The sequence below is a fragment of the Coffea eugenioides genome, chromosome 3 (assembly GCF_003713205.1).
Source record: "Coffea eugenioides isolate CCC68of chromosome 3, Ceug_1.0, whole genome shotgun sequence".
NCBI classification, from domain to species: domain Eukaryota; kingdom Viridiplantae; phylum Streptophyta; class Magnoliopsida; order Gentianales; family Rubiaceae; genus Coffea; species Coffea eugenioides.
The window spans coordinates 38,484,090-38,511,088 of record NC_040037.1 but is presented as its reverse complement, the minus strand read 5'-3'; the positions used below and the strand labels follow the sequence as shown (position 1 = coordinate 38,511,088).

Sequence of the window (26,999 nt, the reverse complement as noted above, 5' to 3'; positions counted from 1 at the left end):
AGGTGGAGTGCTGCGGCGCGCAGCCATGGTGGCATGCCGGCTTCGGCCGACACAGAAGGAACAAGGGAGAAGGAAGAAAGAAAGAAGAAGAAAGAAAGAAAGAAAAAGAAAGAAAAGAAAGAAAAGAAAAAGAAGGAAAAAGAAATATTTTTTTTTTTTGGGAAAACTAAGCTACGGTGATAAAGGGGAACGACTCCCCTTTTTCATTTTTTTTTCATTTTAGATTTTTTTTTCCAGGGAAAGACTCCCCTTTTTATTTTATTTTATTTTGAATCCTTACCTTTCCGCGAACGTGACGCGGGCACGTCAAGAGAGCAAGAGAGCTCCCAGAAGTTTCTGATCGTGAGCTTCCTGCACATCACCACGCGGGCGCGTCAAGAGGGCAAGAGAGCTCCCAGAAGTTTCTGATCGTGAGCTTCCTGCTCGTCATCACGCGGGCGCGTCATGACTGAAGGTCACCTACAAATCAGCAAAAACGAAAATTAACACCCAAAATCAGTCAAATTCAAGGAAAACAGATTTAAACTATGACACGAAACCAACAAACAACTAAAAGAAACAATTGGGTTGCCTCCCAATGAGCGCCTTTCTTTAATGTCTTTGGCTAGACATTATCATGTTTTGTTCATGGAGGATAAAATCGTGTTGCTCGTCTTAATGCTTCATCCTCTATATAGTCCTGATAACCCTCGTAAATAGAATAATCCTTGAGCATACGAGCTACGGGCTTCCATGGACTAGTGAATGGCGCCAAACGAGTCGATGATAATTTGCATTCTCCATTCACTCCTCCCCCACTTGCATTTATTGGTTCAAGATATCTCGCCATCGCCACTCTTAATTTATTCCTGTCATGAAATTCAAAATTGTCTGGTATAATAAAGTCAATTTCGTTAACAGGAATTGAAGAGTAAGAGTCAGGAGAATATTGATGAAGGAGTGGAGGAGATGTCACCGCATTTGGAGATTGTTCACTGGATTCTTTCACTTGAATGGGTTGCGGTTGGGGTTCCATTTCTTCCTTTTTGGCTTCTTTTTCAACTGCATCTGTAGATTTCTCATTTTGACACTCTTGCAGCTCCTCATCACCAGTCAAGCAAATTGCACTCTCATTTTCTTCTAGATCAACAATGGTTTTCGAGGGCAATTCTTCCATTGGAGAAGCCAATCGATTCATTCTGGATGTCAATAGACATAGTTGATCTGCCAGGTCGCGAAGGCTCGCTTGTGTCTCCTGATGAAATCGATTTAGGCTCGCTTGTGTCTCCTGATGAAATCGATTTGTATTAGCAATTAGTAATTCCATCATTTCTTCAAGAGACATACCTGACACGGAGGATGATTGTTGAGACTCTTGCTGTTGAAAATCCATTGGCCCCGTCGCATAATTAAAATTGGAATTATCCCACCATCCTTGATCATACCCGTTTGAATAAGGGTCATACTGCGTTTGATATTGGGGTGGAAAATCTCCAAAAGTATCAATTGGAGCGCTTAGATTATCTTGAAATGCGGGGCATGTGTCAGTTGAATAACCTGAATCAAAATAAGTTCCACAATTTGCAACAGCCCATTGATCATTAGGAAAAACATGAGTTCATAACCCCATTCAGGAACAAAGTCCAGTCTATCATCAAAATATGGAATGTTAGCAGCCATAAAAAATTAATAAAATAAAAAAAAATAAGAGAAAAATAAATTAAAAAAAATGAAAACAAAATAAACTCAAAAAGAAACAAATTAATCTGGCACCAGTCCCCGGCAACGGCGCCAAAAATTGACAGGTTGTCGAAGCCTGTGCAATAATAAAACCTGCTCAAACTAAAAGTAATTTCTGTAGATAGCGGTAAGCAGGGTCGAATCCACAGGGACTGGGAGTAATTGTTTCTTTTAAATTCACAGTGACAAGGGGGTGTTTTATCTCAGGGGTGACAATTTAAGCAATTCAACTAAAATCTAAAAAGCTACTAAAAATTAAATAACAAATTACTAAAATCAAATGAGTGATAATTAAGGATCTAGCCAAGAAATAACTTCAGCAATGGTTCACCTAATTGATCATCGAAGCAAAGGCAATTCCAATTATTCATCAATAAATAGGTTATAACTACCAAACAAGCGATGGCAGTCAACCCCTCCTTACTGTGTCGGTGATCAAGGTACGCCCGTTAATCACTGCTCTAATTGAGAAATAATCCTAGGTACGCCCATAGAATTTAATTCCCCAATTGCCTTACGTATTAGAGGAGCCCTATTCTAACCAAATAACACACTACCAGGGTTATTTTAGATTAGCCCGCGTATTCCCGTGACACAAACCTAATCATGCCAGTTGTCACTATTTTAGAGCAATTAAACAATTACGGATTTAATGCCCTAATTGACAATAGATTACCCAATCAATTAATTATCTGGATCCAAGACAATCAATTAATTAAATAACCATAAGCATATCAATCAAGAAATGTGCGGATACCAATAAATAAAAGGAAAAGATTAAATTAAAACGATCTCACAATTTTTAGGTGAATCAGAGCCTTCGTTGCTCCTTGACTAGAACTGGAAAATTAGTTCATAATTGATGAACTAAACCCACCAGAAATTGTAAAGAGAGCCGCAGCCATTGTCCCTTGAAATTGGGGAAATTCAATTCGGTTCCAATGTTTGAAAAGATAGCAAAGCTACAGCAATTGATTCTATGGTTTCTACTTGTCCAGTCATACGAGAAGGAAAAGGAAAAGCTACTTGGAGCCCACAAGGAAAAGTCAAAAGACTAAGCTAAAGAGTTGTCTGCCATTGTTTGCTCTATTCCTATCTAATGTCCTCTTTTGAGAAGCTCTGTGCGGCGGCTCTCCTTCCGCAGAGGAAGAAGAAGACCCCTTTTTTCCTGCGCAATTTTTCTATATAAAGTAGTGCTCCTTGCGGCGGCTCCTGTGCGGAAAAATGAAGACTTCGGCCCAATTTGCCCAACAAGGGCTCACGTTTTGTTGTTCCAAAAATGCCCCTAGGACAAACTCTATCATCTGAACTCTTTTCTTGCCAAATTAGCACCTGTTGTTATATTTTTGTTCTACTCCCTGAAATAAATGTAAAATATCAAAAGTGAGTAGAATCTAGCAATTAATCCACATTAGGTCAGGTAATAGGAAAAATTAATAATAAAATAAATGATAAAATTGCAACCTATCAAAATAACTCCTCCCTTTTTAGTTCTGGCGTTGGATTTGCTTTTCTTTTCATTTTTTTTCCTCCATTTCTTCTTTTTTGTTAAGTGGATGATTATGAAGATTGTGAAGGGATTTTGTATAGGAAGAGATGTTGATTAATGATTCTACGGAATGAAATGTCTGAAATGAAAGAATAGCAGCAATTGTGCAGGAGAAGGTGAAAGAAGGAATGCGTGAATATTCACAATTATATGGAGAATTTAGCAATCAGCTTTCAAGCATTTACTCATATATCATCCAGAGCTTTGTTCCAAATCTTTAGGCTGTAGCACCTCTTTTGATAGCTGATGTGATGAGCGCGCGTTGCTGTCAAATTAGCAGTCGCTGCTGTTAGTTCAATATTGGCATTACATTGGAATGAGCCACTTCTTCAAATGTAAATCACTTGCTTCTTCAAATGAGATATCTTTCTTTTCACTTACTTATTCTTCATTGTGCAGTCAATGTGTCAGGAGGCATTCAGATTGCTTATTCTTTGCTTTGTGTTCCTTTCTTCAGATCCACAAAACTCACACCTTTGCCAGAAACTCTTGTAGATGGGAAGCGCCAAATTTTTTATCAGGTCAGAATTTCTCATTTTACTTGTGTTTAACTGTTAAAATTATTTGTGCTTGCAATTATCAGATGGAGAAGAACAGAGGGTTAACTCGTGCTCGGAAGAAGCTAACCAAAAATCCAAGAAAGAAGCACAAGGTATCTGGCAATGACTGCTGATCTTTTTTCTTTAAACAAATTAAACTCCCAACTACATAGCTGATGTATCTCTCTTTCTCACAGTTGAAACACCAAAAAGCAGTGGTGCGTAGGAAGGGACAAGTGCGAGATATCAGGAAGCCAACTGCTACTTATGGTGGGGAAGCCTCGGGTATTAATGCAGCAATCAGCCGCAGCATTAGGTTTAAGAGCTAGTCATTGTGGTGCTGCATTTGCATTTTTGGAATATACATAACTGAAGATAGCATTATAGAATACACAGAATTGACTAAATCATTAACACACTCAGTGTAGACTTCAGTTGTCTTAGAATTTAAGCAGATTGTGACAACTTAGCATCCAATTAGAATATGATCAAAGTAGAAAATCTCATAGCTCTTGCATCACTCACTGTTGGGGCAGCTCCCCTTGTGACATCATCATCCCTATAAATCAAAAGATACGCATCCTATATCCACTCAAGCCTTCTGGTGGATTGGTGGAAGGATTACCACTCAAGCTTTTTGCATTTGCCAACTTAGAACCCTTCAACAGACGAAAGCTTCTCAATTCGACTAGGTTATGTTTCTTTAAAAGGGCTGACAAGCCTCATTTGCAGCAGTTGTCATCTAAATGGAAACAAATTTGGTATCTGTTAGGTTAAGTGCAATAGTAAATACACTCCAGAAAAGTGGAAATAATAGACCTAGGAAGTAGATGCATGATTATGGGAGCAAGAACATACCACAACTTAAAAATCCGACCAGTGGCTTTCCCATGTATTGCTCATCCATAGCTCTGTTATTTAACCTTGAAAACCATGGGTGGAAGATTCAAAATTTCAGACAAGTTTAAAATAAATGGCAATTTAAGAAGATCTTACTAATTCTATTGTTTATGAAAATTCACGAAGCCATAAAGAAATCAGCAGTATTGACAAATGTCAAACAAATTTTCTAAAACCAGAGAATTTTCATCACAAAGGGAAGTGTGTACCTCATGCATGAGAATCCCTGCAGCTAGCCAGAATGATCTGTCGTTGTCAGCCTCATATATTCTTCCACAATTTATCAATCTGAGAGTAGACTCTCAAGCTAGACTCAAAACCGCCTACAACCACGGGAAGAAATGGCATCAGATCAGAGGCTATATAGTAAGCATACACCACTGTAGAAAGCATTACACTCACGCTGAATTGTAATGTAACGTTCTCTATATGGAATTAAAGTCCAAGAATCTTCCTCTTGGGAGAGAGCCCAGATAAATCCCTCCAACAAAGGAAGTTTTCTGCTTACTTTTTCTAGTGCAACTGTGAAGGAGGTTTTGAACTAGGCTAGTTAAGACCTCAATCTTGGGAGGTCTTGAACTAGGCCAGATATAGAAGAGGTTCCTCAATATGTGCAATGACTCTGCTGTTCACAGAGTGTTCTTTGAGCCAAAAAGTAGCTACCATCAGGCACCAACAAAGTTAGAAAAATTAGTAACATTCAATTCTTAGAAGATTACAACATAAATGAGCGCTTACTTTTTAAAGGAATGAAGTGTAGATTTAGATCTTGAGTAGTTAATACTAACATCAATATAAGAGGATAAGTAGCTGGCTAAATTATTCTAATTCATTAAACTTGACTTTTGTTCCTTGGAACCCAGCATCTCAATGTTTTTGGTTGCGCCAAATTTGGCACTACTACAATTTTTTCCAATAAAGTGAATAGGATCAAAAGCATGTTCACAATCATGCTAAGTTCAGAATCTCAGTGTAAACATGATGATTTAAGCTTACTTTATGAAGTGCATTGTTTGGCAGGGAAAAAAAATTCAGCATTTTGAGGAAAAAGCTCTTAGTTCCAACTAATATGTGGAATTCCTCAACTGAATGGAATACTTTGCCTCACTGATCAATGCTTGAAATATTATCACTTTGCTCATAGAACTACAAATCTTTTGCTAAAAAGACACGCTCAAGTATATATAATTGTATGACTGACCGAGCTACTCCAACGTCATTCTCATGTAAAACATTCTTAAAGCTTAAATATTATCACTGTGCTAGTTGGCTATTTTTGTTGTCAGTCATTACAATCTAACAAACACATTGCTCATGTCAAAATTTCAAACCACAAACTAGATATGGCATACTCTTGGCTGAATACAAAAATGCTCAAACAAATGAGAAACTCAAAATCTTTTAATTTTGAGTAATGCTATTATGTCTCTCAGTCTAGTAATTTGTTTGACCAAAAGGCAAAACTATGCTAGTCTGAAACTTTCACTACTGAATACAAGTCTAGACCTGAATCAACCAACCAACTAACTAATCGACAATGAAATTAAAAAAAAAACAGATAGAGATAAAAGATCAATATATAGCGTATGTACTAAGTGCTCAAGTAAAGTAGAAAGAAAATAAGATGGAAAAATTTGATCGAAAATAAGTGGTGGATATGCTGAAAAAACTAGCCTACTTCACAGCACTAAATTGGGAAAGTGTATGCTACCCACTAACAACTACAAAATTTTGAAATTTATAATTGGAAAGAATGTGCAGATAGTTGCCTTTCTCACCATATAACACAAATTTTGATAGCAGAAAAATTTATGTGGATAACCACGTCAGATAAAACAATTTTTTTTTTGAGACCAAATTGCAATAAATTTTCTCGTTACTGAAGTTCAAACAAATACCAGAGGAAGTAAAAAAGGATAGTGGATCACAAATGAGTATCATGAAAGTAGAAAAAAGCACACAAACACATAAACAGAGAGGTTACCTGAAAAGCAGAAATTAAGAGGACCAAGGAAAGATACGTTTGGAGCAGTTATTCAGCAGACTGCACAATTAAAGATTCAATTAAAAAATATTATCAATAAATTACCACTGTCAATACTAAGAAAAGATTTTATGGGGAAAGAAATATAGATGGATAGAAGAAACAAAAATTAATCGAAAAAAACTTTTTTAGTAGTAAGATAGAGGAATACCTAGTAGCTTTAATTGGGGAAACTGACATTATTCATGAGCTTCAAATGGGGATTAGCTTCTGATTTGCTGCTCATCAATTTCAATTTCGGGAATGCCGGAGATCTTCGACCACTCAGAATTGGATTCGGTGGTGCTGCTACTGCTGCTCTCTGGTTTACATCTTTCCTCTAGAAGGGGACACCCGTGACTCTTCAGGTATCTTAGTCTGGTGAGGCTTCTCATAGATTGGTGAGAGGGTAAATTCTCTAGCTTTTCACAATCCCAGAGCCTAAGTTGTTCAAGTGACGAAAGCTTCCCAAACCAATCGGGCAATGATTTCACTCCAAAATCTTTTAAAAAAAGAGTTGTTAGGGCAGAGAGGCGCTGAAGTTGCTCGGGCAGAGATTCCCAATGAGACCATCCACGCAGAATTAATTCTGAAAGGGAGGGGAAGTAGGGGTGCGGTGGTGGGAGAGCATCAAAGAGGTGTAGGAAGGAATGCAACTCTGTGGTTTTTGAGAATGGTCCAATCGATAAGTTTCTCAAGCTTGTAAGAGAACAAAGCTTCTCCTTGGGCAAGTCCGTTAATTTGGGACAACGTGCTATGTCTAGGTAAGAGAGAGAAGGTGTTCGGGTTAAATCAATTGGAAAGGAGATCAGATGGGGGCAGCAGTCTACTTTCAATTTCTCGAGAGGTAGAAGAGGAGGAGGAGGAGAAGTAGCGGAGAGGGAGGGCGGAGAAGTGGAATCCCACTCTGACTCAGATAGCTGGGGGATGGACAAGTGGGTCAACCCATCGCACCCGGAAATTTCTAATCCTCGCAAGGCAGTGAGGTACTTGTCTCCCTTGGGGATTGAAATCGACTTGAGTGAATTGCAAAATCGAACATGTAATTTCTCAAGGGACTCAAGACCAACCAAACGTTGAGTAGCACTATTGTCAATACAAGTGTGTGGTTGGCTCAACTCAAGCACTGTTTGGGAATTTGGACCTTCTAAAGTTTGAGGAACATCAGACGGAAAATCCAAGAAATGGGTCAAATCAAGATTGTTTAACCGGAGATATGCAAGATTTGGATTGTTTTGAAATAACACATTTGGTAGCTCGGTGAACCCAGTCACATACAAAAGGCTAAGAACAGTGAGAGTGCTAACTCCGCTGCTGCGAATATATTTCATTACTGCTGACCCATTCTTAGTCGACTGGATGTGCAATTTCTTGAGACTTGGAAAATGACTTGGAAAAGTTGCTAGTTTGGGGCAATCTTCAATCTCTATCGTCTCAAGGACAGGAAATACCATCAATTCTCTATCATCAACTTCTGCTTCCGTCCATTCAGTCAAATTGAGCGTGTCCCTTAGACTGAAATGTTCAAGTGCTGGAAACAAATTTAGGGGACTTTGACTGCCGCTTCCACTATGTATGGTTGATTCTCCATAAAAAGAAGGTCCTATGCTTGTTATGCCATCAAGACTTTCCAAGTGAAGAGATCTGAGGGAGGACATGTGCCCAAGAGTTGGTAACTCTTTGCAGTTTGTGCAATTTCGCACCTCAAAGTGCCTCAAATTCACCAAATTCGTGAAATTTTCTGGAAACTTTGTCAATGATTTGCAACCTTCAACTCTTAATGTCTGCAAATGATAAAGTCGACAAAGAGAGTCTGGCATTATTTTGATTGAAGGTCTGGATAAATCAAGGTACCGCAAATGAGTTAGCTTCCCAATTGATTTAGGAAGCTCCTCGACACTTGATGACCTTAAGCTCAAAACTCGCAACATAAAAAATGATATCTCTCTATCATTAAGTGATCTGTCTTCCAACAAAAATAATGTTGTAATACACTTGAACCTTTCAGAGGGAGGAAATGGCATTTCTTTTTCACTTCTCTCTAGTGCAAGATACTGGATGGGAAACGTCCCCTGGTCATCACTTCCAGACTCTGTCAACCTCAAAGTTTTAGAACTGGAAATGGATTGCACCATATCATGCACAAGATCATGGATTTTGCAATTCACAACATTCCCATGCTCATCCTCCTCTGCATCTTGAAACAAGTTACTATCCAACAAAATGGTAAAGTACATGTTGCCAACTTCCTCCATACACATATTATTGTTTCTTGGATTTGAATAAAGAAATCCTTCTGCCGCCCAAAGTTGGATCAGTTGATTCCTTTCCATTTCAAAATCCTTGGGAAAAATTGAACAATACGCAAGACATTTTTTAAGAGATGGATATGGCAGATGATCAAAGCTCAACTTCAAAATTTCATCAATGCCATTATTTTCACCTCTTTGAAGCCCACTCTCTAATTTCTGCCATTCACCTATTTCCTTGTTGCGCAGCATGCCCCCGAGAACGCTTGCAGCTAATGGTAAGCCTCGGCATTTTTCTGCAATCTTCAAACCTATATCTTCTTGCGGTCTAGTTGGCACTTTCCTAGCACCCAATGCATTTTCTTTGAGAATGAGCCAACAATGATCATCTGATAATTGTTCCAAGGAATAATCTTGAGGAGAAGAAATTCTCGTGATGGTTGCCACTTCTCGCTCACGAGTGGTCACAAGAATCCAGCTCCCCATGGCTGGGCTAGTACCCCTCAAAGACTCAAGAAAGTCATTCCATAGTACGGAATCCTTACTCCAAACATCGTCCAAGACCAGTAGATACCTTTTACCATCCAATGAGCCCTTAAGCCGCTTGACTTTGGCGTCCTTACCCTCAACTCCGGTCATTGGTGCTTCCAATGATTCTAGCATCAACCTAAAAAGCCTATTGGCATTGAAATCATCCGACACGCATACCCACATGCTCTTCTCAAAATGTTCTTTAATCTTTGGATCATTAAAAACATTTCGAGCCAATGTAGTCTTCCCGATCCCGCCCATCCCTACTATAGGGAGAACGGAGATAGTGTCATTATTATTTGGGGCAGTCAACATTTTTACTATTGCTGAGACATCATTTTCTCTTCCAACGAAACCCGTATCAACAGCAACAGAGTCACTCTCTCTGTTCTTTATAAATCCTCCTACATTGGGAGGAGGAAGAACACGAGGCGCATCTGTAGCTCCAGTCTGTGGCTGGAGGCCAAAGTTCCTTGCTTCTTCATTGATTCTTTTCAAATCCATATTGATTTTCTGAATCTTGCAGGCCATTTTGCAACGAAATGCAATGGGATTGGAGAGTGAGAAGAAGAAGCATACCTTCCTCTTCATTTGGTTTTGAATCTCAACTTTGCGCCGGATCATCTCATAGTTGATGTCATCCAACAGATTACCAGCATCGAAAGCCACACGTTCAAGCTTCTCCAGCCAAAGCTTCACGAATTGTTGAGTCACCTGTCTTTCCTCTGCATCATGAAGGAGAGCCTGGATCAGAGTCAACGTATCCCTCAGTTTCTCCAAGTCTTTCTTGAATGCAACAAACCGGCCAATTTGTTCAGAAGCCAAATGTATTGCCTTCTCCACTAGAACTTCTACAACGGGACCAAGTAGTGCATCCGCCATCAGGTCAGGTCGATATCTGGGAGAAAGAGAGCATTTGATAGTTTTGAGAGTGTGGAATGGAACCGGGCAATTTGCAAGTTTGAAGGTGACAACGAGTTGAATGTAGCAGTCGGTGAAACCAAAAGTCTACGAGTGGTTGGTGGTGGTTTTTAATCTTTTTTATTTATTCGTACTTTCAGCTTTTGAGTCTAGAGATTTACCTTTTTCGACTTTTTTAACATCTTGAAATCCTTGGCACCTCCAAAACAGTTAATTAAGAAAGAAATAAGCTAGTTCAGTAGTTGAAGAAATTCAGTGCCATTGCACAATTAAAGTATTGAATCGTTTTTGTGTGATTTTTGTCAATTGTGGTTGTAAATCTAGAGGAGGGCATCGGAAATTGGAGGGTTAATCCTGATTTGAAATCTAAATTGATTGGTTTTGTGGGGAGTTGTAATTGTTATTTTTATGATTATTATGCTTTGATATGGATGCCTTCAAAATTGTTTTGAAGGGATTATTTGGGCACGCCTAAGCTGTAATCATGAATAAAGCGGAAAGAAAGTACTCAACAAATTGCATGTTGACTCCAAAACTTTAGTTTCTTTTAATTTCACCATTTTTATAAACGAAAATTACTATTTAATTTGCTTGGATAGACATTATTTCCCAAATTTTATTTTCTTGCATCATTAACACATTTTTTAACCACCTTTTTGTCTCACATACATCACTACTGTATTTTTTTTCAAAAATATTATCCCAAATAATCTACTATCCAAACGCACTGATTGTTTCTTATCATACAACCATTTTTAGGTACCTACAACTGTGTTGGCATGTCTTCCATTCTATTGTCAAAACCAGATATCATAAAAATATACTCTTCTATAATTGTTTCTTAATTTTTCATAATTCTCATAAACATTTTGTATTTTATTACTTTTTAACTATTAAAAGTCAAAATTTCATAAAAGTTTAGCCCATGTTTCTGTAGAAATAAAACCTCTTTTACAACGTTTTAACTTTTCAAACCACTGTTTCAAATTATTCGAAGTTGAGTGAAGTGAAAGGAAATGATTGTCAAACTTGTTACTTCAACAAGTGTGCCCTTACATTAAAAAAAGTCTTTTAAAGAAGGTAATTGTAACAAAACTGACAGCTTTAGATTTAAACATCTTTAGTTTATCAATAGGTAACTAAAATAATAATGGACTCTTTTAGAAGGATATGAATCATAATCTCTCATCCTTCTTGTCTAGGATTGGGAGATATTATTATATTAAAGAAGAAGGGTAATTCTGAAAGATTATTAAAATCCTATAATGACTCAAATAATCAACAGACCAAGAATAATTTATTGGGAATGCATTCTACACACTTATTCGATTGAGCATCAAATGATGGGTTTTATCTGATCTAAGTATACAAAAAGTACAATCAAGTATCTAGTAAACAACTGATACATGTGAAATTTTAGATTTCATTCATTGAGTAATTATGGAAATTCATAAGACAAAAAGGAATTCCATCATATACCCCACGTCAATGCACCCATAATATGAAGAAACTATGAATGAAAGGGAAGATCACCTGATCTTGAAGCAAGAAGATGGGATAGCTTCTGTATTTTCTTGCTAGCAGCGTCGAACGATTGTTGTGAAGCGAAGGAAGAGAGAGATGAATTTTTTATTGAGTGGGGTTTTACAGGGAAGCTAGGCGCGATCGAAAATTGAAGTTTTTCTCTGAGGAATTAAGTGGTTGAAATGGCAAGTCCACAAATTGGTGGTGGTTTCAACTTTTCTCTTGGTAATTAAATTGAAGTTGAAGCTTTTCAATATTCTTTTCCTCTGATAGAGCAAATGCTGCAAGAAGGGATAATAAAAGCAGGAAGAAAAGATTCCAAAGGCAATCATTTCTGTGCTTTCCTTAGTGTTTGCTTTTAGCCTTTTCCTTACTTGTTAGAAATTGATCGGTATCTATTCTTGCAGTGGCTTGAGGTTTACCGCTTTTGTAGACGAAAGTAACTACACTGCAATCTATATTGATGGCATCCAAATTTACTTTATTCCAAAGGTTTTCTATTTGGGTCCCTTGGATTCTCATGCTTCCTTGTGGCACGAAATGAGTTAAAGTTCTTGCTCCAATTTGAAGGGTCACCCTGTTATTCTGTACCAACAGCAATAAAAACATCTTTGGCTTAATTCAATAAAAATATCCTAATCCTTTAGGTGAAAGATATGCCATTAAGTATATATAGTATCTGCAATTATGTACGGAAAATCATGTAACCAGGGTAACTCTAAGTTGGTGTAACGTACCATAATATTCTTGTATGTGAGGGAGATACCTTAGTTACAAATCATCCCTTTTTGAAACCAAAAAAGAAGGGAAAAAAAGGATATTGCTACCAAAACAGTGAGAAAACACCACATTGCATTTGAATCTATGTGTAATGACCCGAGATATTTTAAATACCTTTTAGCAGAAATGTATCAATAAGCCTCAAGGGGACGGAAAGGGCATGCAATCAGATACAACAAATTCAGTTTCTTCTTTCCTTCACTATCCCTTCCCTCTCACGTCTCTTTCCTTCCCTATTTTCTCTGTCACTCTTCTCTACCTCCTTAGCTACTCTGATCAAAATCAGTGGTACCATCACACTATGCTCATTCCAATTTGAGCATTCTCTTCATGGGATAAATGGAGGAGAATATATGTTTATTCAAATTTAATGGCAATTCTTGTATTAGCAAGCATTTTCTAATAAAGTATCTCCAACATTTTTTTTCCATGAGAACTTCTATTTTAATCTGTAATTTTTCCCGAATAGGTTACAGAATTCCATTTGGAATAATTTAACTGCTCCCTTAAATTACTTTCTCCCTTAATGTACATGACAAATATTTTCTTATTTGCTCCTACCATGTCCCCAAACTTTTACCCACATTTTGAGCTAATCTGAGAATATTTAAATTGCTTAGGTGGATTATCTTAATAAGTTTCGAGTGTTAAAAGTTGAACCTTCATTTTTATCCTTCAGATTTGCAAGTATTAATTTGATGTCATTGCATTCATTTAGGGAATGATGCACAAATGTGACTTTTATGCACAAAATTAAAACACATTTACATTTGTTAGTTTAATGCAGGCTGATGCGTCTTTGCCTTTATTGTTGTTTCATGTGAACAATAAGTTGGTGATAGTAAACGTAGCATTTGTTCACAGAACACAAGAAAAAGTAAAAATGTGGTACGCCTCGCACATGAATAGTGCTTGTTATGGTCATTTATCAGTACAGTATCTAAGATTATTGTTTTAGGCCTTGCTTGGATTGCTTGTTTCCGTCGGAAAATATTGTCGTTTTCCGTGATCACATTTCCCTATCACCTTTTTTCCTCACATATATCAAATCGCTACAGTAATTTTTCCATGAAAAATGACGGAAAATGCAATCCAAACACAACCTTAGTGTCTTGATTATCTCGTGCCATATGTACTCAATTGCTAAGTCCCTATTTTTCCACTTTGTATTTGCACTATGGAAGGGTGATTTTTAGATTTGACACTAAAAGTTAAAAAAAATGTTTTAGATATTTTGACTTTTTAAAAGGTGAATTTTTTTCTATTCAAGAGGAGAATTCAAACCTTATACGAGGGAGGGGGAGAGACAGGGTCTCTAGAATCGAATCAGGAACCTCATCGTTACTTGATTAATGTTCTCAAGACCCGACTATCAACTTATCCTTTCATTGAAAATAAAATAGCTGATTAGATTATTCATTGCATAAGAAATAACTAGACATGGCACTTTTGGATATGATGACACAACATTAACATGACTTGAAAGAAACTTGATTGAAACACTCGTAAAAAAATTAGTCTCCTCGTTGTGTAATAAAATGGGTATTTTTAGATCAACCCACAAGTTGATACGACTAACCAATTAGTAACTTGTTAAAAGATAAGAATTGACACGTTAATCCTAAACTGCCATGTCTTATAACCTAAATCATCAGCCATATTAGGGACTCCTTATTTTATGTTATATTGTTATTGTTATAGTCATGATAGTGTACTACTATTATTTAACTATTTCATGTTTGTGATTAATCTCGGTGCATTAAAAATTCTTAGCGAAACAAGTTAGATACTAAAATTACATGCTTAGAAACTAAACTGAACAATGTAGATATTAACATATGTGTAGATGCACTGTTCATCTGCTTAATCTGCTGCAAACTTTTAAAATTTTGCTGTGTTTCAACAAAGTTCAAATAGCGAAATTTTGACGTTGGATTGTTTCTTAGAAGAAAGCCATCCTCAGGAAATGCATATGATTTAATGTACTAGTGACTAGTAACTACATTCAATTTGATCATGGTAGTGAAGGTTTTCATGTTTCCTCAATCTTGCACGTTTTTCGAGTGGCTGACTGATTATCAAACAATTAGCAAAAACTTAAGAGATGATTTCATATGCAAAGAGCTAGCGGGATGATTTCTTTAGGTTCTTGAACGTGTCTAGCATCTAAGATGGAATTTGATAGACAAATTATTTGGATAGGGTATCATAATTAATGGAACAAGAATGATCAATAAAGCATTGAACCCCACCAACGTTATCCAGTTGACTATAGATTCATCCAAAATCCTATGTAACTTTAATCAAATTTCTTTACAGATTTAAGAATAAGAAAGCTGATGACAAATGTATCTGCTGTGTAATGACCCGAAAAGGAAGAAAAGGTTCCCGACAAACATATCACGTGATAGACACGACACGACAGGAAAGGAAATGAATTCTTTACTTTAACAAAAAGTTGCCAAGATCTACTTTACTTTCTAAACCAATACTACTCTAGTTGTTTGGCAATTGTGCACAAAATCAATAAGAAGAAAATGTCCCTTCATTTTCAAGAATCTCAAAATCATCTTACTTTATCTTGAGTAGAAAATCAGATGCCAAATATTCGGGCAAAGTAGGATGATGGTTTCTTAAGCAAAAGCTAAATGTCTACGGGATAATTTTCAATGTTCCTGAATGTCTACAAAAAATCAAGATGGAATTCAATTCCACCGAGAAAAGGGAAAAGAAAACTTAGGGAAGTTGGAATTCAATTTCTCACCATCTAAACCTCAATTTCAGAGGCTGTGCTCGGTGCTCAAAAGTCTGAAGCAATTAATAATGAACTTACAAGAATTTTCATAGTCATCCATGATAGACGCGTTTTGTTAAATACATTTTACCTTCTTTTTTTTTCTAGTTTTTTTAGGCTATTTTTTTACTTTTGTTTGTTCGGATAAGAATTTATTTGGATGATTTGTTTGGTTTAGTTACTGTAGCATTTTGTGTGATGTGATGTGATGTATGTGAGATAAAAAGGTGATTTGAGAAGATAAAAAGGTGATCGAGATTTGTAAGGGTAAATTTTGCAAGATCAAAAATTAGGATTTGATCAAGAAAAAATGAAGCAGAAAACCAAGTGTAAAATGCTTGACCAAAGTGCATCCTTTATTCCTTTTCCTTTATCAATCTATCCATTTATTTTTCATTTTTGTGGTGGCCAGTTCATTAATTATTATCTCAGATTGACCGAGTCTATGCCCAAAAGTCTAAAACAATAATTCACGTACTGGGCCATTTCAATAATGCAGCCCTGGTGGTGGGATTGAAAAGCAACCCACAATAATGATACTCCTTTGAACCAATAATGAAGTCACTGGGCCATTTCAATAATTCAGTCTGGGTGGATTGAAAAGGAACTTGCAACCATTTCCACGGTCATCCATGGCAGCAGACGCGTTTTCTCTTTTTTTTTTTTTGTGTGTTTTTAGGCTATTTTTTACTTTTGTGTTTTTAGTCTAACCTTGAGAAATTACTGCTTGCATTTACTGTTTGGGCTGGCATTGGAATAAAATTTCACTCATTTGGTGTTTGGTAACCTTTTTTTTTTTTGCTCTCTTTTACGGCAATAAAAAGGTATAATGTGACAAATTTTGTACCACTCAATTTATCATTTACGAGTGGAGTCATAAATCGGCTAATTGATTGAAATATAGATACTTGCCAAAAAGTTCCGTCAAATGTGGTCCATTAGCTCCGTGGTATCATTGTATGCCCGTCGCTCCTACATGGCGCGACGGGCAGCAAATTTTTTTTTTTTAAAGTTGTTCTGGCCGTCGCGCCATGTTGGAGCGACGGTCAGAGCTGTCAGAAATTTCTGACCGTCGCGACGGTCAGGAATCTAAGGGTAAAGGCATGAAAACTGCGAGACATTGATATTATTTTGTCTTTGACGATGTTTTATATCTCATCCATTTAATGCATTTCACATGACATTTAATTTAATTTTGTTGTCTACTTTTTCTGTTTAATCCAATCACTTTTAATTTGAATAACGTTAAACATTTTCAAAATAAAGAAGTACAAGTTATTTTATTAAACCCTATAATTGGATAGAAGGGTCCCTATACGATAATACCTACAAAACAAATAAATACTAGTCGTTTTACAGCTATTTTAATAGATTAAATTATTAAAACTAATTATCATATATCAAATAATGACACGCAAATAATTCTTCATTTCTACAAATATGTTATTAATCTTTTTATACGATTACATTTTATATGAAAATTCAAATATATAAATCGTAATTCATATTATAATTTTTCATTTTTTGACACAATTACGGTTCCTTTAACATTCTGTGTGCATGATACATAATAAAGTTAAAATTAACAAATCATAATAATATTAAGCAATACTTTCATCCATTACGCAATCACTTCAATTTAAATCATATTATCAAATTATTTTTTAAATTTAACAAATCATAACATTACGCATGTTATATAACTTAAGCTTGATAAAATGGTAAACATTAATTCTTTAAGAATTCCCTAAATCCTTTAACAAATAGATCAAATTTTTTAAATCTAATCTCCTTTAAAATGCTAAAATTCTTGCGAGCCCAATGTTTGTTTTTAAAATTTTGTCAAACTGAATGTATTGTTTTTAAAACTTTTCATTTTAAATAATTTTTACAGAAAAATTTTTGCCGAATTCCCAATTGAATTGGACAAAGATTTTTTTAAAAAAAAACATTTCTAAATCGCCGGGCTGAAGGATTTTTTATTAAAACAAATTCTAAATTATTTATAACCGTAAACCCTAACCCTAACCGTAAATGTAACCCTAAGAAAAAATTTTCTTTTTTACTGAGGAGGAGGATTTAAAAAAAAAAAACAACAACATTTCTGACCGTGCCATGTTGGACCGACGGTCAGAAGATTTTAAAAAAAAAATAAATTCCTGACCGTCGCGCCATATAGGAGCGACGGTCAGAAATTTCTGACAGCTCTGACCGTCGCTCCAACATGGCGCGACGGCCAGAACAACTTTAAAAAAAAAAAAAAAATTTGCTGCCTGTCACGCCATATAGGCATAGAATGATACCACGGAGCTGATGGACCACATTTGACGGAACTTTTTGGCAAGTATCTATATTTCAATCAATTAGCCTCATAAATCTGATCTACCCAAACTTTTGCCTCTTTTCATGAGCAGACAGACTTGTACGAAAAAAAAAACAACTAAGCAGTGTACGAAAAGTGTAAAAGACTTCGACTAAACAAAGGATGACTGAGTGAGTCTATGCTGGCAAGTCTGAAGCAATAATGAACTTACGGACGAAGGGCCGGAGCGGTTGTCTGTAACGGGCCATCATCAACGGACAAAACGAAGCCATGTCGCCAAATTATATCAGCTAAATAAGACGGCGTCGTTTTATTGAGTGTCAAATAAAAAAATAAAAATTTTGGAAACGGATGGAGCATCATTGTCAAATAGCATCAAATTTATCCCGCCTAAATTATTAATGAAAAGTTCATTTTTATCAAAAATCCCCATTTCACTTTCCTCATTTCCAAAACCCTTTCCCCGTTGTCTGGTAATGCAAAAAATCACTCCACGAAAGAACTGCCATTTCACTCCACAGAATCACTCCACAAAATCACTCCCATTTCACACCCTGTTGTCTGCTAATTTCTAAAACAATTGCTTGAATTCCTCCTAAAAAAGACCCACAGTGTTTTTTGGAGGAGGAGAAACTGCATAATCCAAAGCAAGATAGGATCTTTTACACTCTCTGCTCCTATGTTGCCCTTGTAATGTTTATCCGCAACATTGATACTCTTCATTTTTTGACATTTTTTTAATTCATTGGGGTCAAAATTTTCTGGAATTTTCGAGTTAATTTCTTATTTTAGTGAGTCTTAAAGTTTCACATTAGTTTTCGTGGGATGGATTGACGAAATTTTGGAGCTTTGTTTATTTTGAGCTGGGTAGCTCAGCTGGACAGGACAAAATTGTTGAAATTATGCTTGTAAAAAAGTTATATTTTTTATTTGAAAACTTAGGTGACCCCAATGAGGAGGTTCGTAATATTGTTGAAATTAATGTGAAACTTGGGCTAGTAGCTCAAGTGGTACCAGAACTTCAACCCCAAGATCCTTATACAGAGGGACCAGGGTTCGAATCCTGGGGAGGCCCCCCTCCAAGCAACCGAAGCTGGGGCGGACAAAATACACAATTGGCCTCCACGGGGGAAGCTCTGCGCTTCTTCAAGGAGTGTACCTCATCTTTGTTGCAGCAGCAGAGCTCTAAGCCTCAAGAAGATAGATTCCACCCTCTTCTTTTTATACTGTACCATGAATATTTTCCAATACTTAACTATAAACCCTCAAACTAGATTTGTCATTGCCTACAACATAAGAAAAGATGCCACTAGATCAAAAGTTGCCCACCAATTGAATATAGAAAAGGAGAAAGCATTATAGTCATTCTGAATTGTAACTAAACCTTCTCCATATACAGAACCAGAAAGAATCTTCCTTTTGGAGAGCTTTGATGGATCTATTTGAAGTTAGAATGCCACTGCCAAGGAAATAGCCCCTCAAAGATGATAAGACAACCTGTTTCAACAGGAATAGTCCTTACATTCTTGAAATATCAAATCAGAGTCCATAACCTAATTCTCCAGTTCAGTATTTTTTAATTTCCAAGTTTTTTAACTAGCTCGGACTGATGTCTGGCCAGTTCTCGGTTCGATCAGTTTGATCGACTGGTCTGATTCGAATCTGAAAGCACTGCTTCCATATTGTAGTTTAAGAAGACAAACCAAGAAACAAAAAAAAAAAGGAAAAAAAAAGGAAGCCAACCTGTGGTTGTTCAAGCTAATTTTAACTAGTGCTAGATTCTACAAACAAAATCGCCAACTAATCGCTCTTGGTTTGAGTAATGTAAAGCATGGAAAAATCAGATAGGTTAAAGTTATGAGTTTCTCACATCAGTGAATGAAAATTTGCAGCCAAATCGTCCTGGGACAACTCAAGACCAAAATCAAAGGGGGAGAAAAAAACTAGTGTGCTTGACCGCTATAACAAATTAATGCAAAGACAATTGAGAATCCCAGAAGAACATACATCCCAAAAAGACATATTCATAAGCAAAATCCATGGGACAAATCAATGTAAGCAAAACCCAAGATAAAGAGAATAGGAGGAAACTAACTCCATACCCGATGTAATTACTACTAGTAAGTATTTACCTGAGGAAGGGAAAAAATAATCTTGGTAAGAGCCTAATGATGTAGCATGATAATTAGCAGCAACAAATTAACAATTTAGTGAGCAATTGAGAGTGATCCACTAGTAAAATGATATTGAAGCTTAGGATTTCTTATGCTACATGTTAACCAAGCGCAGGAAGTATGCAGGTACACAGCTGAAAAGCTGAATCTGAACAAGCATGATTTGCTGAGCTCTTTTTACATCCCAACTCAGAGAAAAATATGGCAGGCCTGCGAAAAGAAATGGAATTGATGAATTACAAATTTATTCAATAGCTAATAGATAAGGTTACCATGAGAAAGATATTTATTATTGTGTTGCAATCAGAGCCAACAAATTGTTGATTTGGATTAAGCGTCAAAGCAAGCTGATTTTGGGGGTTGCTCTGAATATGTTTGTTGATGATCATCTAACCAGTAGAATGTGGCAAGGACCGAGGACAAAGCTCAGTCTCGAGTCTTCACTGCATGATTCATGATTGATAATCAGTTTCTACTTTCTATAGTCCCTAGCATCTGCAGGCAGGCAGCTGTGCGCTAGAGTTGAGATGAATCATGATTCATGATTGATTAGGACTTGAGAAATTGAGATATGCTGAGTTTGTTGTTGGTCTTTTATTCAACTCCAGCAACAGGGTTTTTGGGCATGACTTGCAAGGTGTAAAAGAAGAGAAAAGCGACCTCAAAGCAGCCAGCTGCAAGTTCCTTCGAGTTAGGAGGAGAGCCCATTGATTTCAGGTGCATCAATCAAATTATATCCTATACGATGACAAAGCAACCAATGTTTACGATGACAACATATTCATTGATAACTTTTACATCTCATTTAACAAACGTTTGTCAATCAAGCATCAAGATTCTAGAGCGACTATGGTGGAAAATACTTTAATGTTTACAGCTACACTAATAGCTACCCTTATACTGAGTAGTGCGAACCTGAGTACAATATTCCTATGTTAGGATGTATGGAGTAACCTACGTAAATTCCCACCTTTCTGCCAAAACAAGAAGTACTTAGATGTATTGACTGAGGAAAGAAGCAGCTTTTCTACTTTCATTCGTTCCTTATCTTGCAGAAGACACAACAATATATACGATTGTCCGGAAGATGATCAACTATCACAAAAGTTTATAAGATCATACTCACTCAACCAGGCTTCCAATAACCTTACAATCAAAACCAGTACTTGAACGGATTGCGAGAAATGTTCAGCAACTTGAAAGGATATTCTAGGTATGCAAACACAGTTAGACAACCTTTGAGGAATTGCAGAATTCTAGTAAAACTTCAATTTCATCAGCAGAAAGTACAGGCTAGAGATAGCAACTTCAATCCTCTTTGAAAGATGTTCTACGCAGCATTTCAGAATTTACAATGACATAAAAGCATTGGAGTTAAGGACTAATCTTCACTGTCAGAGCTACCAACATCACTGCTATAATCACTACTGTCATCGTCAATGTCAAGCTGCACATGCCGAACTTGTATAGGCTCGGGTGCCTTTGTAAGCATCGGAGGGGGGATATGCTGAGGTTGTTGCTCTTCAATTCTAGGAGGTACAGGAAGAGAATCCAATGGGGGCAGTGCCACTGGATCACCAGGTTTCCAACCAGGTGGAGGAAGAATTGGTAGATCACTGGGCAACTCCACGGGCATTCCAGGTTTCCATCCTGATGGCACAGAAATATTAGGTGGAAGCAGACCCTGCATTCCAGCAAGATTGGCAAGTGGATTTGGCTCTGCTGGTTGCCCAACAGGAGTTTCGATCAATGGCTCAATAGTTTTCTTCTTATCCTCATCTGTTTTTGGTAAACCAACATTGAGATCAGCAAAAGCGTACAGTTGGGATGCCCGCATTTGCTCCTCCTGTGGAGCAGGTGGGAGTGCCCCACGGAGAGGAGCCTGTCCAGCACCAAATTCTGGTGGTGCAAAAGTAGTGTAGCTTATCCTATGGGCATATGACAATATATCAGAAAGCTTCAGCTGAGATGCCACAGTGGTGGTTGAAGAATCTTCTGCAACATCTTCTGACTTGGACCGTTTTGAACGGCGATAATCCGAGTAATCATCCACAAGGTTGTCAAGAACCTGCTCAGCTTCTTTGAGCTTGCTTGCAAGTGCAAGAATTGCAGCATCTTTTGACCTGATTTCATGCGAGAGTTTCTGTTTTCCATCTTGAAGATCAAGAATTTCTTGGAGCTCTGCAACAGCTTCAAATAGCTGAGTTTGAAGGTTTGTGAAAAGAGCGAGAATTTCTTTGGAGGAAGAAGGATAAGAATCTGGTGCAGTTGATGTCAAAGGTTGGGATTGGGAAGACAAGAAGGAGGGCAGGGAACCTCGAAATGCGCTAATCCAATGCGACCTATTAGGTGAGACATCAAAGAGTCTTGAGGCAAGTAAGGACATTTGCAGAAGAATAGACTGAGCTCTTGGCAGAGGGGGAAGGAGAGGAAGAAGTGTTGAAGAAGTTGGAATAATGCTTGATGCATTTGACTGTTGATTGGGTGGATGAGATTGCTGGGCTTGGGAGGCAAACTTAGCCGGAGTAGCGTTTTGAAGAGAAGGTGAATTTGGATTTGGTAAGCCTAGCCGAGCCGGAGATTGCACAATCTGATGTGGAACATTCTGGAGCATTTTTCACTTAGTTTCACCTTCAGCAAAACCTAAATCATCCCAAAAAGAAAAAACAATTACAAGTGAATTCAATTAAGTACAATCTAACCACAAGTAGAATCCAAATAGAACAAGGCACCACACTGGCTTTGTTAGAGGGGGAAAAAAAGGGATAAATAGATTGGTCCTGATAGAACCAGATTGTTCAAGGCAAAAGAATACTTGTTTCAGTTCATTTTGATCAACAATTTGCCATATAGAAGAGATAAGACAAAAGGGGAAGAGAATGCAACTTGAAAGGACTTGTATCCATCAACAATTTTATGTATCTATGCCTCCTGGCTGCTGTGTTCATCAATTCCACATCCAAAGTAATAGCAACTCATTAAATATCAACTTGAGGAAACATATTTACTAATATTTGATTTTTTCCCATTTCTATAACCCAATTATTTCCTCTTTCCATAGTGTATTTTAAGAAGAAAAACCAAAGAAACCAAATAAGATGTCAACCTGTAGTTGTTCAAGCTAATTTTAACTGGTGCTACATTCTACAAGCAAAATCGCCAACTGATCCCTCTTAGTTTGAGTTATGTAAAACATGGAAAAATCAGATAGCTTAGAGTCCGTTTGGTTGGACGGCCATCGAAGTCATTTTCTTGGAAAATCACTTCCTTCTCCATAATTTTCCGGTGTTTGGTTATTTAGTGAAAATATTTTCCAAATTCCCTTTTTCATAATTTTTTGGTGTTTGGTTTGCCAGTGAAAATATTTTCCGACTTCCTTTTTTAGTGTTTGTTGATATGTTGCAAATATTTTCCTATTCTCAAAAGCTTTATCTCTGGATATGTAAAGACTAATCCAAGACATTTAGAAGGCGACTTTCATGGTCCAAGTATACAAAACTTAGTTCTTCAACTGCTGCACCGTCTTCTCGAAAACCCAAAACTAAGGAAGCTGTACAATTTTCTCTCCAAATCAACCTTTATTTATGCTGTAAAAACTAGAATCCATAAATAATTTTTGCCACAAAATATGCATCCAGGTCATCAACCAACTTGATATTTGGTATCAGGTAACTAAAACTAATTATCATCTTCTTTAAGGACCAACTTAAGCAACAAGCCAAGCATAATACCACAAAACATGCAGCCATTTAAGACACAAAATTGAAGAAAGAATAATTCGTCTTTGATGTAAGCAGATGATCAACTTAAGCAGCAAGCCAAGCAGAATACCTCAGTACAACCATTACCAATACCCACACCCTTTGAATCAGAAATAATCACAACTGAAACCTTTATCCTAGGAATTTACATCAATACACAACTTGCAGCAACACCAACACCGCTATTGCCAACACTATGCAGTCAGGTCTGCAACATTGATTCTAACAACTATGTCTTCTTTTGACAACTATGGCTCTAAACAGAAGAAACGGAGCACTCTCCAAGGGTCAGTTTCCACCAAGAAAAAATTGCTTAGTGTCTTTAAATAGTCACAATCAACATCTTGTTCATCTGATCATAGTACAAGCAATAACCACTGATTACAACAAAAACAAGAATGTAAGCATAATGAAACAGTCCAAGCTCCCATGTCCATTGTGCAGCTTCACGAAAATCATTAAAGGACACTGCTCTAAACAAACTAGTATACAACACTAGAACACCAGCAAATGCCAACAATTGAACTCCACAAGAAGCTTAGGAGGACAAAATGATAATCCATCAACAACAGCAACAAACATATTCAATTACAACTTCCTCGATAGTCCATATCCTAAAGAACAAACTCTGCTCCAAATGAACAAACTGAATGCCCAAGTCAAGCAACTCTCCACCCCAAATCTTTAAAGATAGTCAGAATTGCATGTGCAAGTTCCCAATAGATAAAAGCCACTGAAATTAATAATCAGATTCCAAGAAGGTAGCTTTTGACTATATTATTTATGTAAAAATAAAGAACTAGTAAGTGTATGAATTCATGATGGCAATATATTTGTTGAAGTTCAATGGTAGTGCAATGCACTATCATTGAGGTCTTTTTTAGGGCCAAATATTCGACTGTAGGTACACCTGACTATATTGTGCTCATCCAATAAAAACTTTACAATGCTAAGATTTGATGTCATTGTTTTACTAGAGAGAATGTTAATCTGGTGAAACACTAACTCTAGAATGGGTTTCAATTCACAGATATCTTAATCATGGGAGGAACCAAATTGTAAGATTAATTTGAAAGAAAATGGGCAATCAAGTGCTCTCTCTCATTGTTTGTCCTGGTCTAAAAGTTCTAGACTTATTATTTAAATGTCTAAACAATGTGACTTTCGCTTTACATGCTTCTAAAATTAGGGACATAACCTCAGCTAAATATGTACAAGTATTACTCCTTAGAAAAACAAAAACTTCTAACTTGAAAATGCCAAAATGGACCAGAATAAGGTTTTTTTCTTGATATTCTACAAGTTGGAACTTGGCACTTGGAAATAAAGTCGAGTGATGAAGCAAGCAGGATACATGTGATAACTGATAAGATTAAAAGATTTAGGACAGATAGAGATATCATCAGAAACAGGGAAAGGTGCTGCAACATTTCCAAATCTTCTTGACGTTTCAGAGAACTACGAAGCCTAGCATTGACAGGGAATGAAGACTTTGAAATTTGCCAACCAACAAGACCTCCATCAATATATTCGTTGCTCAAGAAAAGGACCAAAGGAATTCATGAGTCTATCTGAAATTAAACGCTGATAAGTACTGCTATAAATAAAAGATTTGTGCAGCCCTTATAGAAGCTAGCATTGCTTAACAATCCAACAAGATAAACCCAGCAAGTACCTTTTTCTGTTTTGGTGATTTTGTCCCCAGTTCCCCATGATGTATATGGACTATGTCCTGTGTAAGTCCGGTTTTACTTCTGGCTGCATCTTCTTTACTAGAGTACTTATTTGTGGTTTCTTGTATTTGCCAAGACGACAAACCTGAGTGATCATCTTACGACAGAGTCGTCATTGCCATTGGGTGATTCGCTTGCTGCTATGTCAAAACATTCATTGATTTGGGAATATATCCAAAGCCTTCTGTGTTTCCACGGTTATATTAAGTTAATGGAACTGAAAAGTTTAAGGCTGCTCCGATAGAATTGGAGGAAGGATCTTTTTTTTTGGTTTCAAAGTTTTGACTTATATTATTAATTAACCCCTTTTCAATGAAGCAGCTATGGCAAGAATCAGCCCGTGGCTTCACAAACTCGATGAATGCACTAAAACTTTTACAAATGGTCTCACCAGATTGTAAGAAAAACACTACCCTACCCTACCAGGGTTCAGAGCAAGTCAGAGGGTCGAGACAAAAGCGCCAAGATTAATAATCAGACTCCAAGAATCATAAAACGCCCAAAACTCAGCAGCCAAATTAATTCATTAGCATCAATCAAATCAAATGTAACCCTAATCAGGTAAGCACAAACTAAAACAAAAGCAACCCACAAAAATTCATTCCAATCCAACTTCAAGAATCTACACCAGTAATTCTAGACAATTTTTCAAAGGAAAAGGGAGGAAAAAGAACTAATAACAGACCAGCATACCTCTGGAAATACTTAAGGAGTCTTCACCCTTGTTGGAGATGCTGTTGCAGGAACGGGGATGAGATGTCGCCGGCAGAGTGGGGATGAGCCTTGATATTGGCTGCTTTTAAAGGAAAAAAAAAAGTGAGAGAGAGATCATAATTGTTGCTGATTTTTAAAAGGAGAATAACCTAATTGAAGGAGTAGCTTACCTCTGAAAGTGGGCCTTCGCCGGAGCTGGAGATGCCGTCAGCGAAGAAGAGGGATTAGTTTGCCGATGAGATGTCGCTGCCGATGGTCTTTTATGGATAGTCTTCAATCGTCTTTTTCAGTTGAAGATTGTGAAAAGAAGAGGGTGTGTTTCTGGAGATGCCGCCAGAAATCATTTTCTCAACAATGGAAACTTTGGAAAATGTTTTCGAGTAAATGTTTTTTGGCCAAACAAACAGGCCCTTAAACTTATATCAGTGAATCAAAATTTGCAGCCAAATCGTCCGGGGACAAAATATATATATATATTCATAAGCAAAATCCATGGAACAAAATCAAAATGTAAGGAAAACCCAAGAATGAAAGAATAGGAAACTAACTCCATACCTGATCTTTAGGCCAAACTTGTTTCGAAGAAGGAACAGCAGCAATTGATCCAGATGCAAAAATGCACTGAAAACCGGCTAATTAGTAATTATTTAGCTGAAGAAGTGAAAAAAAAAATTAATCTTGGTAAGAGCTTGATGATACAGCATGAAATTAAAATTTAGCAAGTAATTGAGAGTGATCCACTAGTAAAATGATATTGAAGCTTAA

The 26,999-nt window shown here is 36.9% G+C and overlaps 3 protein-coding genes across 5 annotated transcripts; 1 reads left to right on the top strand and 2 right to left on the bottom strand.

Moving 5' to 3' along the window:
* The first annotated feature begins 3,535 nt into the window (after positions 1-3,535).
* Positions 3,536-4,148, top strand: LOC113765631. The gene is made up of 2 exons (XM_027309869.1): positions 3,536-3,920; positions 4,005-4,148. Exons 1-2 carry the CDS (start codon positions 3,585-3,587, stop codon positions 4,134-4,136), a joined length of 468 nt encoding a protein of 155 aa, XP_027165670.1. The 5' UTR covers positions 3,536-3,584; the 3' UTR covers positions 4,137-4,148.
* A 57-nt stretch (positions 4,149-4,205) lies between these two features.
* On the bottom strand, positions 4,206-10,392 carry LOC113766556 (putative disease resistance protein RGA3). Its single transcript, XM_027310733.1, has 6 exons — positions 6,903-10,392; positions 6,692-6,751; positions 5,110-5,366; positions 4,917-5,030; positions 4,666-4,730; positions 4,206-4,549 (listed from the first exon to the last, which is right to left on the bottom strand). Exon 1 carries the CDS (start codon positions 10,390-10,392, stop codon positions 6,955-6,957), a length of 3,438 nt encoding a protein of 1,145 aa, XP_027166534.1. The 3' UTR covers positions 4,206-4,549; positions 4,666-4,730; positions 4,917-5,030; positions 5,110-5,366; positions 6,692-6,751; positions 6,903-6,954.
* Positions 10,393-21,157: 10,765 nt separating this feature from the next.
* Positions 21,158-26,576, bottom strand: LOC113765468 (mediator of RNA polymerase II transcription subunit 4-like). 3 transcript variants are annotated; one of them, XM_027309663.1, is made up of 3 exons: positions 26,405-26,576; positions 26,214-26,316; positions 21,158-22,669 (listed from the first exon to the last, which is right to left on the bottom strand). In XM_027309663.1, exon 3 carries the CDS (start codon positions 22,638-22,640, stop codon positions 21,408-21,410), a length of 1,233 nt encoding a protein of 410 aa, XP_027165464.1. In that variant the 5' UTR covers positions 22,641-22,669; positions 26,214-26,316; positions 26,405-26,576; the 3' UTR covers positions 21,158-21,407. The 3 variants fall into 3 exon arrangements, with proteins under 3 accessions (XP_027165464.1, XP_027165463.1, XP_027165462.1); XM_027309662.1 differs by having other exon boundaries at positions 26,206-26,313; XM_027309661.1 differs by having other exon boundaries at positions 26,214-26,313.
* Between the last annotated feature and the right edge of the window lie 423 nt (positions 26,577-26,999).

Excerpts from the sequence above, each read along its gene's own strand:
- LOC113765468 (XM_027309663.1), bottom strand. The coding sequence starts at position 22,640 with ATGCTCCAGAATGTTCCACATCAGATTGTGCAATCTCCGGCTCGGCTA.
- LOC113765631 (XM_027309869.1), top strand. The coding sequence starts at position 3,585 with ATGAGCCACTTCTTCAAATGTAAATCACTTGCTTCTTCAAATGAGATA. Across the intron at positions 3,921-4,004 it reads ATCCAAGAAAGAAGCACAAG|TTGAAACACCAAAAAGCAGT; the intron begins GTATCTGGCAAT and ends TCTTTCTCACAG.
- LOC113766556 (XM_027310733.1), bottom strand. The coding sequence starts at position 10,392 with ATGGCGGATGCACTACTTGGTCCCGTTGTAGAAGTTCTAGTGGAGAAG.